The sequence below is a fragment of the Maylandia zebra genome, linkage group LG2 (assembly GCF_041146795.1).
Source record: "Maylandia zebra isolate NMK-2024a linkage group LG2, Mzebra_GT3a, whole genome shotgun sequence".
Lineage (NCBI taxonomy): Eukaryota > Metazoa > Chordata > Actinopteri > Cichliformes > Cichlidae > Maylandia > Maylandia zebra.
Window position 1 is genome coordinate 33452885 of NC_135168.1, and position 14399 is coordinate 33467283.

A 14399-nucleotide genomic window follows, 5' to 3' on the forward strand; every position below is an offset into this window, starting at 1 on the left:
TTTCACTTAGGAAAGTTTAATTTTGCCATCCACAATCAAGGCTCTTCTCAGGAGACCTTAATTTTATATTTTGTTTAATTTATTATTTTCTCCATCATCCTTTATTTCTTTGAATTCTTAAGGCACTATACGCCCCCCCACCCAAACTCACCTCCTTCGTTGTCCTTGTTGTCGGCACAGGAGGTCTCCATGGCAACACTGCAACCAGGGCCCCTCCACCCCGTCTGACATTCACAATGCCAACTCTGCTGGCCCATGGTGCACTGGCCGTTACCGTTACACAAGTTAGGACAGCCATCTGTGAGAAGAGGACAGGAGAGGGGAGAGGGAGGGGGGGAGGGAGAGAAACAAGGTGATGTTTGTTTTATCATTAATGATGCACAGATGAAAACACACACACGCACGCACAAACACACGCACGCACACATATGCTCATATGGTAATGATAGATCAATGAGTCACACTCAGTGTGGTAACTAAATAATGGTAGCATATTGCCAGTGCTGATTGTTCAGGAATCAATTCCAATCAGGAGGTCAGTTTCTATGCACACCTTTCCATCTTTATGTCTCTGCACCTGAGGGATGCCTCCTAGTATGTGTATATGTGTGTGTGGACCGAGGTGGATAGATCACTTTATTCACTTACTGGATGGAGCCCAACCCGATCATCTCTCTCTCTTTCTCGGGTGCAGTTTCACTCTCTCTCTCTTACTTATGATTCAGTGTAGGTAATGGGATTCTGATGGCCTGAGAGTAATGCTTTCTCATGAGAGAATGAGATTATGCTTGACAGAGTGTGTGCGTGCATGCGTGTGTCTGTGTGGTGGCAGTCCATGAACTAATAAACCTTCGCTTCGGCGTATGCAAAAAACCCTTACCAGAATCTACGACCCTGGAGCCAAGTAAGTTCTGTAACTAGCATAGCAAGGGCACCCTCAACTCAGGAGTGACTTTAAGGCAAGGCAGAGCGGACGTTTTGAGGTGCTCTGGATAAGGGAATTTGCAATTATAGAGGAAAGTGCCATTTTCTCACTTTAATATTATCTGGTAACTTTTGGAGGCTTATATCATATATACATATTTATATATGCTATATATATGTGTATGCTTTATACATGCCATATTTCTCTATGTGAGGCTGTAAACTGCAGCCAGTTATCTTAACATAAAGACTGGAAGCAGGGAAACAGCTAACTTGGCACTTATGTTATAATATCCATCAATCAGTTCTGATAAAACTGCACAAAATAACATGTTATATGCTAAAAGTGGAGTGCGAAAACTTGCATTTTGTCATTTTACAGGAAGGTATGTGTGGGATTATTTCTTGCCAGGCAGCAGAGACTTCCTGGAGTGTTGTGACTGCGTGTTGGCCAGGAATCCAGGAGAAAATCCAGAAAGTTATAGCGCTATAGGGCACAAACAAGCCTCATGCATAACCCCGTGTAATAAGTTGTTTTGAATTCAATTCATTTATTTTTTTTTTTGTATAGTGCCATCTCAAAGTGCTTTATATTGTACGGCAAAAACCCTACAATAAGACGACCCCAACAATCAGATGACCCCTATGAGCAAGCACTTGGTGACAGTGGGAAGGAAAAACTCCCTTTTAACAGGAATAAGCCTCCAGCAGAACCAGGATGGGGGGGGGGGGGGGGATATCTGCTGCGACTGGTTAGGGGTGAGGGGAGGAAGACAGGACAAAGACAAACTGTGGACCAGAGTGAGACAGTTTTGCACATTGTACAGCGAAGCTAGCTTTTTCCTGGCTTGATGCTAATCTTAGCCAAATGGCTGGTCGTTCGTGATGAACAGATAGGCCTGAGACTACATCAATTTTCCACAAAATGTTCATTTCTTCCTTTTAACTGACTCCTATATTAAGACAATTTCACCGAATTGGGACCATTTAATATCTCCTAAATGCCACAAAATCAAAACTTTTCTTTAAAAATCATTCGATTCCATTTGATAATTTGCACCCATGCTGAGACAACGTACCCCATCAATGCCATTTAAAGGGGAAAAAAAGCCTTTAACTCCTGGCTTCCCTTACAACTTTCCCGTATCTTTCGAAATCCCACCTCTCTAATGCAAAACTGTCTGTTTGCCACATTATAATCTATCAAGGAGGGGAGGGGTGTGGAAAAAAAGGCATGATGACACACAATGACAATGTTTTCTCCAGCAGCACAAAGAGCCCCAAACAAACTTGTCACAGTGATTTCCTCTTAAACAAATGAGGGAGCGGGGTGCGACACTCTTAAGTCTACCCACGGGAGACGAAGGCAAAGAAAAGGGTTGACTGATAAAACAATACGTGCATGCACGAAAAGGCTCTCGCTCGCAAACGCACGCACACGCCTAGCACGACACACCCTGGAGATATGACCTGACATTTCTCACTCGGTACTATTGTGCCGACAGAGTGAGGAAGGACAAAATAACCCAGTAAGAGATTATGAATATGAAATGCTTTTCACTGAGTCCTGCTCAGTAGATTAATGAACATATTTTCACTCAAGTTGCACTGTAGAATTTTGCCCTCTAACAAATCGCTGCATCAATAAAGCCATGCATTATGAATACAAATAGTGCAATCTAAACCGTGGCAGCGGCTAAATTAACAGGCATTTCACCCCGATTGGCATTTTATCATATGTCTCAACCAACAGACGATGAGGGGGGAAAGTCAAAAAAGGACTTTTAGAGAAAGACGGCGCACCATCTTGTTTGTGGTGGAAGAGGTGGGGAGCCGGGCGAGCTTAACAACGTTACTCAGTTCAACACGAAGACTCAAATCAAAGGTTTTATCTTTAATTATGACCATTTTCTGCATCAGGGGACTGCTCATGATGCTGTATTAACAGTCAGCCTGGAATAGATTGTCCCCAAGTATTGAGCTCGGGGAACAAAGGCAGTTAGCAGTGATTGCCTGTTAAATGGAGTTGCCATTTAAAAGCAGCCAAATACTTATGAAGCACCCGGACAGGACAATCCATAGCGGGCATTGATTGGCTTGCCTGGGCAGGCCGGCACGAGGCTCCTCTCTCTTTAATGCCAGGACCCAGTCGATACCCCCTCATACTAACTAGAATAAAGTGGGATTTCAGAAACTATTAAGTCCACCCTCCCCAGTAATGTGGTTGGACTCTGATGAAATCCTCCTAAAAAGGAGAAGAAATTGCCTTGGGTTATGGGTGAGCGCACACACACACACACACACACACACACACACACACACACACACACACACACACACATTATGTGGTGTGCAGTGTCTGTGGGTGTGGGTGTGGATGGTGGGGCATATGACTCGAAAGATATCGTGTAGGACTCCAAGGATGAAGTGAGAGGGAGGCAGGCGGAGATAGAGACAGATAGAATGAGAACAAAGTGTATGAAAGAAAGTAAGTTGAGACATTGTACTGAAAAGTTCCACCTTTCTCTCCATTCCCCTTGTACCCAGCTCTGCCTCCTTTAAAGGTCATGAAGTAAAGGTCACAGCCATAAATCCGCGATCAGAGCTCATAGATGGACCAGATAACGCTGTACTTTCTCAAATATACCCCACTTAGCTGCTTCTCCTATTCTTAACAAGCTACCTTTGAAATTACATTGATTGCTTTATCCCAAATTGTTCTTTGACCTGCCTCTCTGCTTCCCTTTGGCTCCGTCTCTTCCTTTTTCTTTTTTTTGCGCCCTGCCTCTTGCTCCCTTTTTAACCCTGCAATTTACCTTTTCTCTGGGTTGGCTCTTCATAAAACAATGAGAGCTATTCCATTAAGCGTAGAGGGTGAGAGGACACTCTCAACGGCGCTCCAGGGACCTGTACTGTCAGGCAATCTGTGCCGCTCCGTGCAACCCGGCAGAGGTTCAGCTGCGGGGCTATCTATTAAGCATTCTTGTTGTGCGTGTGAGACAACTCACCTCAGACCCAAACTCGTCTCTGTGTGTTAACCTCAGCTGTTATTCTGTTTATTATTGAGTGATCTGACTAAACGGCATATTTTTTTGCTTTGGTGTGGTTTTGGCGGGGATGTTGAAAATCAGAAATTCTTAAATTAATACTGTAGGCCCTTTCAGTCACACAAGCATAATCAAGCACACACACGTGCACAAAATAAATTTAGCAGCCACTCTACCATGGCCACGACACTTGCCACACAAACCCAAATGTAAACACACACACACACACACTTAACAGTTCTGTATGTATTTGACACCACATTGAGGACCTGCATCATTGGGTTATGAAATACACCAATTACCTCCAAACTTTTTTACAACTTTCATTATTTTCTCCTCGTGTGAAGCAGATTGTGTTTACACAACACATGAGTGGAATACCTGAGTGTTTTTTTTGTGTTTCCAGGCTCCACGTTGGAAATATTAAGGAGAACACGCTCACACGCATGCACGATCACACTTTTCACAGCACAGCCCCTCGACACTGCTGATACCACACTAGGCTCTACGGTACCCCACAACACATCAAGGCTCAATGACAGCTAACCCCTGCTGTAGTCCACTGCTGTAATGGGAGTGCACTACATGTAGGGAGTCATCATTGAGGCTGGAGCCCTAATCTACGGACAGATAGCACCACAGAGTCTACAGAGCCAAGCCAGGCCAAGAACCCACAAATGCAGCAGCTAGCTTCTACCACCACAGGCTAAGAAACAAAACACCAGAGTCAGATACGGTACCTGCTTTGTCAACCATGCTCCCATGGTCTGCAGTGGGAGAAAATGTGCAAAAGGTAAGAGATGGGGAGAGTATTTTTTTTCTGAAAGAAATGCAAGCAACATCATGCAGAGCTGAAATGAATAACAGGCAAGCTGAGATAAGCTAACGCTGAGAGTGTCTGATGCTAGTGAAGTGTGCTTTGCACCAAGCTGAGGCCTGATAACTCTTTCATCTTGGGCTGATGGTGCAGTCAAAGCTGCCCTACTTTCTGATGGGGGAAATCGGGAGATCATAAACTGTTATTCCCCTGTGCATATGTATGTGCCTATGCGTGTGTAGGTGTGTGCGTGTGTGTATATATATATATATTGGTGTTTTGTTTGGTGTGTGTGTATCAGATTGCAATCACAGTGCTTTTGGTGACAAGGAAATGAGACTTTGTGTCTCAAAGCACTGACGGTGAATCAAAGGAATCTGGCACTCATCCATCCAAAGTGACAGTGATGTCAATATGAGACAGTGATTGACTGACAAAAACGCTCACTCACACTCTAGCGCAACTGTGTGCATGCACACACCATAAACAAAGTGAGAGTTATTTTTTGATCGCAGTGAGGTGAAGTGGGGATTTTGTTTTGTGCCTTTCATCACATAACTTTGGTGTTTCAAAGGCCATAAAAACTAAAACTCCTGGGGTCTGCAGTTGAGAGGCAGCATAAAACAGCTAAATCCTGCTCTTGTGTAATCTCCCACCCCCACTTCTAAGAAGTTTGCACCTCTTCTCTCTGCTCGCCCACCTTCTACGTCAGCCCCTTCTTCAATTCCCCATGGCCTTCCTCCTGCTTCCACTTCTGATTTCCAAATTCCTTTAAGAAAGTATAAAGGAGCTGCCATTTTAGTCTGACTGGGTGCTGGTGTTTCTGTGCACACCCACGTGTTGACACACAGGCACGCACGTCAAACACACACCTCCAGACACACGCTCACGGGAACACACTCACCGATGGTGCAGTGCTCTCCGTTCCAGCCCTGGTGACACTGGCACTTCCCGTCCTTGCAGGTTCCATGTTTGATGCAGAGAGGGTTGCACACACGCTGGTCACAGCCTGCACCGGTCCAGCCTTCCTCACAGCGACAGGCTCCGCCCATGCACACTCCGTGAGTTCCACAGTCCACTGAGCAGACCTCTGAAGGAGAAAAGATTTGGATCACAAACAAACGGTGCTAGACTCAAAAGTCAGTGTTTCCTGTATTTATTATTTTTAGTATTCTAAAATTTCATATACAGTCACGTGAAAAACCAAATACAGCTCTTGATTCAAAAGCTTTTAACCAATGATAACTTGAAGTAATTGTGTTTTGTATGACTCAGTCGTTCACATTGTTGTGGAGGAATTTTTTTGCAACTTTGCTTCAGTTCATTGAGGTTTGCAGGCATTCATTTAAACTGTCTTAAGGTCTCCCCACAGCTTTTCAGTCGGCTTGACGTCTGGACTTTGACTGGGCCACTGGAGCATCCTGATTCTTTGCTTTTTCAGCCATTCTGCCGCAGATTTACTGGTAAGTTTGGATCACGGACCAGTTTGGGTCAAACTTCAGGTGTTGGAAATTTGACTCTAGACTCTACACAGAGTCATGGGCAACTCAGTGACTACAAGATGACCAGGTCCTTGTCCTTTCAGTTTGATGACAGGCTTGTTTTGCAAAACAGCCTGAAGTCATCATGCCTCCATCACCACACTTGGCAGTTGATTTTTGGATTTGCCAAACATCTCCACATCGATTCTTCAGTGGAAAAGACACAAGAAGTCTTGTGGTTTGTTCAGATGCAGCTTTTCAAACCTAAGCTGTGCTGCCATATCCTTTTTTAGAGAGAAGAGGCTTTCTCCTGGCAATCTTTCTAAATAGGCCAATCACAGTGTTCAGTCTTATTAAGTCTTTTTCTATTTGTACTCTCGCAAACTTTAACATTTAACATGTTAACTGAGGTCTGCAGAGTCTGAGATGTAGCTCTTAGTTTTTTTGGAATTCCTCTAAGCATTGCATGATGTGACCTTGAGGTAATTTTGCTGAGACACTTACTCCTGGGAAGATCTGAATTCTCCAGTGCAGGAAACGGCAAAGACGTGCTTTTATAGACGTGCTTATATTTGCAGATGATCAATTAATCCGGTGCATTTGATTAGCAGCTCCAGGCTGCTACTTACCCTCTTTACTCCAATGGAAGCAGTAAGGGTGCACTTAGTTTTTCACAGGAACACATGACTATATGTATTCATAATGGACACTACTGGGCAGTGAACATGGTTGCTGTTCAGATACATATATGATCTTTTTCATGAATAACATAATAGCAAATGTTACAAAGTACCAGTTCCTAACTTGAAATGCCTGTAAATATGGTGGTATCTGAAAAAAATATCTGCAAAAACTTCATTTTCAATCCTTTTAGTCAATTTTTGAAGCTAGAAAACATAAATTTGTCTGCATTTGATTTCAAATCACATCGGCAAGTGCAAAAATAGAGAACCTTGAGCTTCAAAACAATCAAATCCACATTACACGAAAACACAACTCTCTGTCATGTATTTTTAATTAAAATCAGTAGTTATAGTAGTGCAACAACAGGGTTTATTTCCTGAGCTTCTATTACAGTCGCTGTCTGAGAGGCTCAGATGTTGCAGTCGGCGACAGTGCATGTGGCGAAATGTGACAATCCCGCTTGTGTGCTCAGGACCCCTGGTGTGCAGGGAACGCGGTATGTACAGACGTTTTGATACACACTTGCTGAGGGATCCTGCAGTGTGAAACAATGTTGTCTTTATTAAAGTTAAGCATTGCTTCTCTCATAACAAATGCTGGTGCTCTCGTCGTGCTCCTGAGGAAGCGTTCCCAGGCTGGCATGACGGAGGTGGCTGTCTTACTTTCTAAAGTGGAAGCTTAACGGCTTCATTTTATTGAGATAAAGAACTGTGAAACCTCCTATCCCATCTTGGTAAACTGTATGTGTTACTATCCGCAGTGCAAGAACACCTCCAATACATTCTTATGAAAGCCTTGGAACTAGCATGCCATTATCTCCGCGGTACTAGAATCACAGAATTGGCTCCCAGAGCAATACATAACCAATTAAAAAAATTCTGATAGTAATCACGAAGGCTTAACAAAGTTAGGATTCCTACCTCATTTCTGAGTAGCTCACTGAATGCAGCCTAATCATACCTCTTGGGTCATACAGTCTTTCGAGTCTACAAGATTAAAAAAAGTTTTACTTTGGCCTGAACTGAGATGTGTTACAGCTACCTTGTTTAGACATTATAAATTTCAAGTGCTTGTATTTTCTTATTGGCTGACCCTATAAACAGCAGGTCTGAACAGCAGGTGGGCGGGGCTTCTGCACTCAAACAGTGTATCCGACATGACCGTATTTGGATCATTAAGGAGTTTCGAGCAGTTTGAAGCCCAAGCTTTTGGTTCGTAGATGCAACTTATACATGCTCTGAAAGCCCAGCCATGTTTAATATGTGTCAGAACACAGGGACAGAGTCATTTTATTCATATTCCTTTTATGCAAAACCCAGAGTACTGTAGTTTGGTATATAAATAAAAGTGTTCTGCCTTTCCCAAATTAGAATTTTAAGCACTACCCTGATAACCATAAAAATCTGTCATTACCATACTGTCACTGACAGTCTACTGAGAGAGATAATTTTATATAGTCTTGATAGTACAAACTTGCCACATTTTTATTCCTGCATGTTCCAATTTGGCTTCGATACCACAACAGTTGTTGTACCCTGTTTCTGAGCATGTTGTAATTTTTTTTTTTTTTTTTTACGATTTGGTAGATTTGGTCCAAGTGTAGCTCGAAAACCAGAACAGTATGAAATAAAATGGCAAACTAATTAGCCATACTGGGACCGCGAAATATGTTTGGACAAAGGGTAATCAGCAGTTATTTCTTTCCAACTTTCAAACCCACAACCCCCATTTTTACCCGATGTATCTGACTCTCGCAGCTGAACCAGCTTTACAATCGCACTCACCCATGGAGCAGTCGGGTCCCATCCAGTTGGGGTCACAGCTGCACAGCCCAGTGTCTGGTATGAAGGCACCGTGGCCATGGCACTGATCTGGGCACTGGGCCCTGGGCAGTTCGCAGTGGAGTCCTCCCCAGCCTGGCTTACAGTGGCACTCCCCGTTCACACAGATGCCATTGTTGGAACATGTTGGATCCATGCAGTCCACTGGATTAAGCCAGCAATACACCAATTTAAAAGAAAAAAAGCAGAAAAAAAAGAAATTAACAAACAAACTAAAAAATGTCATTACAGAGCTGATGACAAAAACAAATTAATGGTTGTTTTTTTTTAAAAAAAACAGACGTGACAGAGGACATCATTTCACTCTGTGTTTATAAAAAGATAATGAAATAAAGTAAAATGTTACCAGACGTATTACTAAAGCAATTAAAGCACACGATAATGAATAGCTAAGTCTTTAATTGGGGCACAGCAGCAAATGCGTTCCACTCTGAAAGAGCAGTGCGCTTCGCTGACACATCATTTGGTGTGAGCTTTTCGCCCGTGTGGATGTGGAAGTGTGTGTGTGTGGTTGATTTGTGTGTATGCGTGTATCGTGCCAATACACGGGGAGAATCTGACACTGTCAGTCTGCCAGGTTGACAGGCAGCTCTGAGTCCAAGCAGTGAGTGAAAACCAATTTGACAAATTACCTCCTCCCGGCAATACGCACACCCATCCCACCCACCCACTCGCTCGCCCGCCCCTTCTCAGGCCTCCTCGCATTGCTCTGTCCCGGTCACTTGCATTTTCCTCTCTCTCTTTCTCTCTCATCTTGTCCTCTTCTTTGTGACACTGCTCTCCCCACCTCCATCTCCTCCCCCTTTTTCCACCACCTCGGGCATGATTGACCCCGGCGCACACGCAGTATTAATAAAAGCAGCCCCCTCGCACACAACCTCGACCCTCCATTTCTGTTTGCCTGGCAGAAATGGCGGATCACAGTTATCGATTTTCATGTCGCTGGCACTTCAGGTAAATTGTTTGAGGGACTCTGCTGTGATGAATATCAGATTTGAGGCTGGAGTAGAAGGGGAAAAATTGGATGAGAGGGAGATCGGGGATCGGCGGGGTGGGAGAGAAAATTGAAGCGCAGAGGAGAGAAAATGCTGACCTTGTTCTCAGGCCCCATGTTTTGACTCTTTCTGCCACTCATCTCTATTCTTCACTTTGCATCTCCCTCTCTGCCGATCTTCTTCTTCACCCCTGGCGTGCTGCTTTCTCTTTTCCTTCTTCTCAACCTATTCTCTCTTTCTTCATACATATTCACCTCTCACCACCCTGACTCCAGCTCCCTCCTCAGCATCTTTTTATCCCTTTATTTTTTCTCCCTTGCTTTCTGATGACTACGATCGCGGCATGCTGATCCTTCTTAACAAAGATCAATAGAAGCGATTTCAGCCCTTAATAAAATCTGTGATATGTTTGGCTGCGCCATCATACTTCATCTGTATACATGGACGCTCAGTCAGCGTAAGATTATGCCATGATAAGCTGTCTTCACTGGTGTTAGAAGGGGTAAATCTGTGAAGTTTGTTGTGCTTCACCTTACTTTCAAAGCGATCACACAGAACAGTTTTAAAGAAAAAAAAAACAAACATGCACCATTACACCTCCTGCGCTCACCCTCTGCACAGTTTGGCCCTTTGTAACCGACGGAGCACACGCAGTTTCCATCAGTGCAGGTGCCGTGGCCGCTGCAAAGAGGGTCTATGCACTGTGTGACAGGGACGTCGCATTCGGGTCCTTTCCAGCCGCTGTAACACACACAGGAGCCCTTGTCGTACTGGCCGTTGCCGCTGCACAGCACCGGGCATGCCGCTGTAGGAACAGAGAAACGGAGAGATTAAACCCTGCGCATAAGAACAAACCAAACAAACAAAGAAAGAAAAAAAAAACAATTAGCAAGCTTTTTAAAAGATCGCCAAAGCGGCGAAAAGTGCACGTCGCCCACCCACGCAGATCCACATCCCACCGTGCAGGAGGGTTGAATAGAGTGGCTAAGGGGCTGGAGAGCGCCAATGACATGAAGAGTAATTACAGGCAGAGGTAACTAAACTATTCATCAAAGCTGTCTACCCCAGGTGAGCACAGAGCCAGGGAGTCGTTAGCTAGGGGAGCTGCCATTCATCATCAGTCATCTTGTCTCAGCTCCACCTAAGGCCATGCACCATCTTGCTACTCTTAATCCTCTTCTCCTTTTTTTTATGTTTTATTTTTGCACGAAGCTGAAATGTGTCTGCTCATCTAATTAGACAGCGGAAATGACAGATTTTTTTTTCCTTTTCATCCTTGCTCCGACGGAAGAAGCGCATTCGTAAACAGCTAATACCTTTGGAGCAGTCCATGCCATGGAATCCTGGGAAGCAGTGGCACACACCAGAATTACACTCTCCGTTGCCATGGCAATTGCGCGGGCACTCTTGCACTGAATCTGTGAAGAAGATGAAGTGAGACAGAGAGAGGGAGAGGCGAGGGGTGAGACAGTGTGACGGCAAGCATCAAAGCCTTCCATTAAACCATTGGCACAATTCATTCTTTAAGATACTACAAATTGAGTCGAAGCGCTGCCGAGTCTCACAGTCGCACAGACATCAAACGCCCTCCTCCAAGATTCCATGAGTTTCTTTTTTGTCTGCATTTTTCATAATGTGGCAGGAATGTATTATGAATCAGCCATTTTGACGAGATGGGATCCACCAATGCTCCGCTCATAGAAAACAAGAGTATCCCCCTCCACTCTCCTTCTTTCTCTTCGACCCTTTTCTATCCATGGCTCACTTTCTCACTCCTCACTCATGTCCGGCCCCACCGAGGTCACTAATATTTCATCAAGCTGCGGATGTTTGGTGCAGCTAGGCCAGATTTTAGCTGGACTCTGAGCTGCTCCATCTGCCTTCTAACCTACTCACTAGAAATGAGAAACAGTTTGGTGGGAAGGAACGGGGTCGGTGCTAATCATAATCACAAGGAGGACACTTGGACTTTTATCCTCTCTGTTCTATATGCTTCTTCCAACTTCCACTCTTCTTACACAAAGAATGACACAGCCAAGCCTCACTGCTTCTCCTAACACTTCCCCTACTCCATGCACCCCCCCCTAAATAAAAAAAAACTAAAGCCCCTCGCCTCCCTCTTTACCCTAATGCCACCCTCTCTTCCATTCTCCTCTTCAGCTCCTCCTCCCGTCCTTCACTCCACTTCATCCCATTCTGGCTTTGCCCCTACCATTAGGCCTTTCTTCCAACTCCCCCTCTAACTACTCCACTCTCATTCTGCCCCTGCCGCCTCCGCCTCTCCATCTCGCCACTACTCCAACTGCTGAAAGCTCTACCCCTCCGTTATTGACAGTGAAGGATTCTTTCACTCCGCTTGACTCTTTCCATCCAACCCCGCCTTTTGTCCTTTTGTTCTCCTTTGGCTCGAATGCAACCGAAATGATCTGGTTAGGATCCTAAAATCATTCTGTTTACAGGGCCGTGTGACACTGTGGTCCTCACCCACCTCAAAGATGAAGGTTGTTTAATGTAAGTGTGTGGGGGTTTTTTTGTTTTTTTTTGTCACACTGTTGGACATATTAGCGTGCCCAACTATGTTTTGGCAAACGTACATTTTTAACTCACTGAGCAGTCTTTCCTACTTGACAATGTTACTATGGTTGTGTTGCATTGGCAACATTGTTCACATGCTGCCGGGGAGCATTTTTGCACGTCGTGAATGTGTAAAGTCACAGAGTAACTGATGGGGAATCTATTTGACTAAAATAGCAGCCTTGCTTTGCCGCCAGTGGTAGAGAAAGTTTCTGCGTGCCTCTCTCTAACCAGCTCCTAAAATCCGGTGCCTAATCTCATTTTCACTGCCGTTCTGCTTTTCCCTGCCGCGCTGCCACCTCTCCGCCCACAGCGACAGATGCCGACTCTGTCTCACCCATGACATTCGTGCTGAAGGAAACCGTCTCTCGCTCCCGACCGTCGTTGTAGAAGGCCAGGTGCCAGGCACCGGCGTCCAGGTACTGGACAAACACCGCCTCATTGAGGACCACGGTTTGGATACTCCTCCTCTCCCGTGGAGACTCCACCACGCTCCACTTCTCCTTCCCATCGAGGCGCTCCATATAGTCGTACTGCAGAGGAAAACGTGTGAGAGCAAGTTCACTTTTTCAGGCTTCAGAAAATGAGGCATGGTTTTATATGCTTGAGGAATTTGGTAAATAAGATAGCTGGCAAATGACAGTGAAGCATGAGGAAGGGAACACAAAGCTCCTCGCAGGGTTTTCTTTGGGTGTCTGTGTGCATTGCAGGGGAGTGTTTTTACACTTGCCCCGACTGTGCAGTTTCCCCAGCTGAAGTCAGGTCAGGCAGTGAAACAGCTATCTGAATGCAATTATCCCTTCCTACAAATCGAATCCATTGTTAATGGAGTAGCTTCTAATTAATAAGAGGCAGTAAAAGTTACATTACTGTGAAATTTAATTAAGTGTAAATCTTAGTCTAAATTAGTTTTTTCAAACAACTATTACAATGAATCACAAATGAATTTTAAGATGTCCCAAGAAACAAGCCCATTTCTTTCTTTCTTTCTTTTTTAAAAATACATTCTCCACTCAGATGAATATGAAGATTATTTTTTCATTATGATGGTCCTTGTACAGATTTTACCTGCGCATGCGAAGGAGGCAAGCCCTTGCGGATGTACACCCCGAAAAGGGCATCTTTGCCGAGGGAGATGTTGAACTTCAGGAACTGTGGTTGGCTGAGGTGGAGCAGGGACCTCCAAAACACTCCCGGAGGGACTTCTTGGGTCACCCGCCTCCCAACCTCGATGCTGCCTGAGTCTATACTGCTGTTCCGGCCTGCCCATGGACCTGGAGCAAAGGGGAAAGAAACTGCATAATCTGTGATTCCAGACATTGATTGGTACAGTCAATAGTTAATCATCGCACTTTAATGGGAATAACCTGGCACAAACATTGAATGGTATAGAGGACACGCACCATTAGCTGTGCAAACTGTTCAAAGTTTATACTAAAACGAACGCTGTTAGGCGCGATATGCGGGATGCAAAATGACGCCTCTGTATCAAAGCCTGCACGACTGTTGACTCTGTTGTCTGGGCTGAAATGATAGAGGGCTGATAGAACTGCAGAGCACAGATTTCCAAGCAGACAGGCCCGCACACAGAAACATCCTGCAATCAGGTCAGTCATCTAACAGCACAATGTTGGAGCCCAGAGAGGGAAAAGACAGCAATGTGAGCGCGCGTCTGTGCGCAGAATAGCAAAGAAATAAAAGTAACAATGTGGAAAAACAACAGCGGCATCTGGCCCAGACAGTCACACACACAGCAGTCCTCTCATTAATACAGAATACAGACACAGAGCAGCAGCCCACAGATACCTATAGTACACGCTGTGTATGTTGCAGAGCGAGATTGAGCAGGCGAAAGAAGAATAGATGGAAAAAACCGCATGGGGGCCTTTAAAGAGAGGGGGTGAGCGAGGGGAGCTTTACCTCGCTGCTGACTGAAACCCAGCTCAACACAACTCAGCAGAGTGGTTAAACAGCATACACAGACAGCACAGCTACTACTGCGTCATGAATTATAGAAATAATTTATGTGTGCGAGG

The 14399-nt window shown here is 44.8% G+C and overlaps 1 protein-coding gene across 9 annotated transcripts in view; it reads right to left on the minus strand.

Moving 5' to 3' along the window:
• The window catches only part of tenm2a (teneurin transmembrane protein 2a), a 216847-nt gene that overhangs the window by 19301 nt on the left and 183147 nt on the right, over window positions 1-14399 (minus strand). For 6 of the 9 annotated variants that reach the window (XM_076891346.1, XM_076891339.1, XM_076891347.1 and 3 more), the window contains 8 exons: window positions 13432-13658; window positions 12701-12896; window positions 11106-11207; window positions 10400-10594; window positions 8738-8938; window positions 5693-5878; window positions 4712-4738; window positions 152-298 (listed from right to left, as the gene is read on the minus strand). In XM_076891346.1, the coding sequence (XP_076747461.1) occupies window positions 152-298; window positions 4712-4738; window positions 5693-5878; window positions 8738-8938; window positions 10400-10594; window positions 11106-11207; window positions 12701-12896; window positions 13432-13658 (1281 nt within the window). The remainder of the gene's footprint in view (window positions 1-151; window positions 299-4711; window positions 4739-5692; window positions 5879-8737; window positions 8939-10399; window positions 10595-11105; window positions 11208-12700; window positions 12897-13431; window positions 13659-14399) is intronic. The other 3 variants (XM_076891336.1, XM_076891342.1, XM_076891337.1) reach the window with 3 other exon arrangements.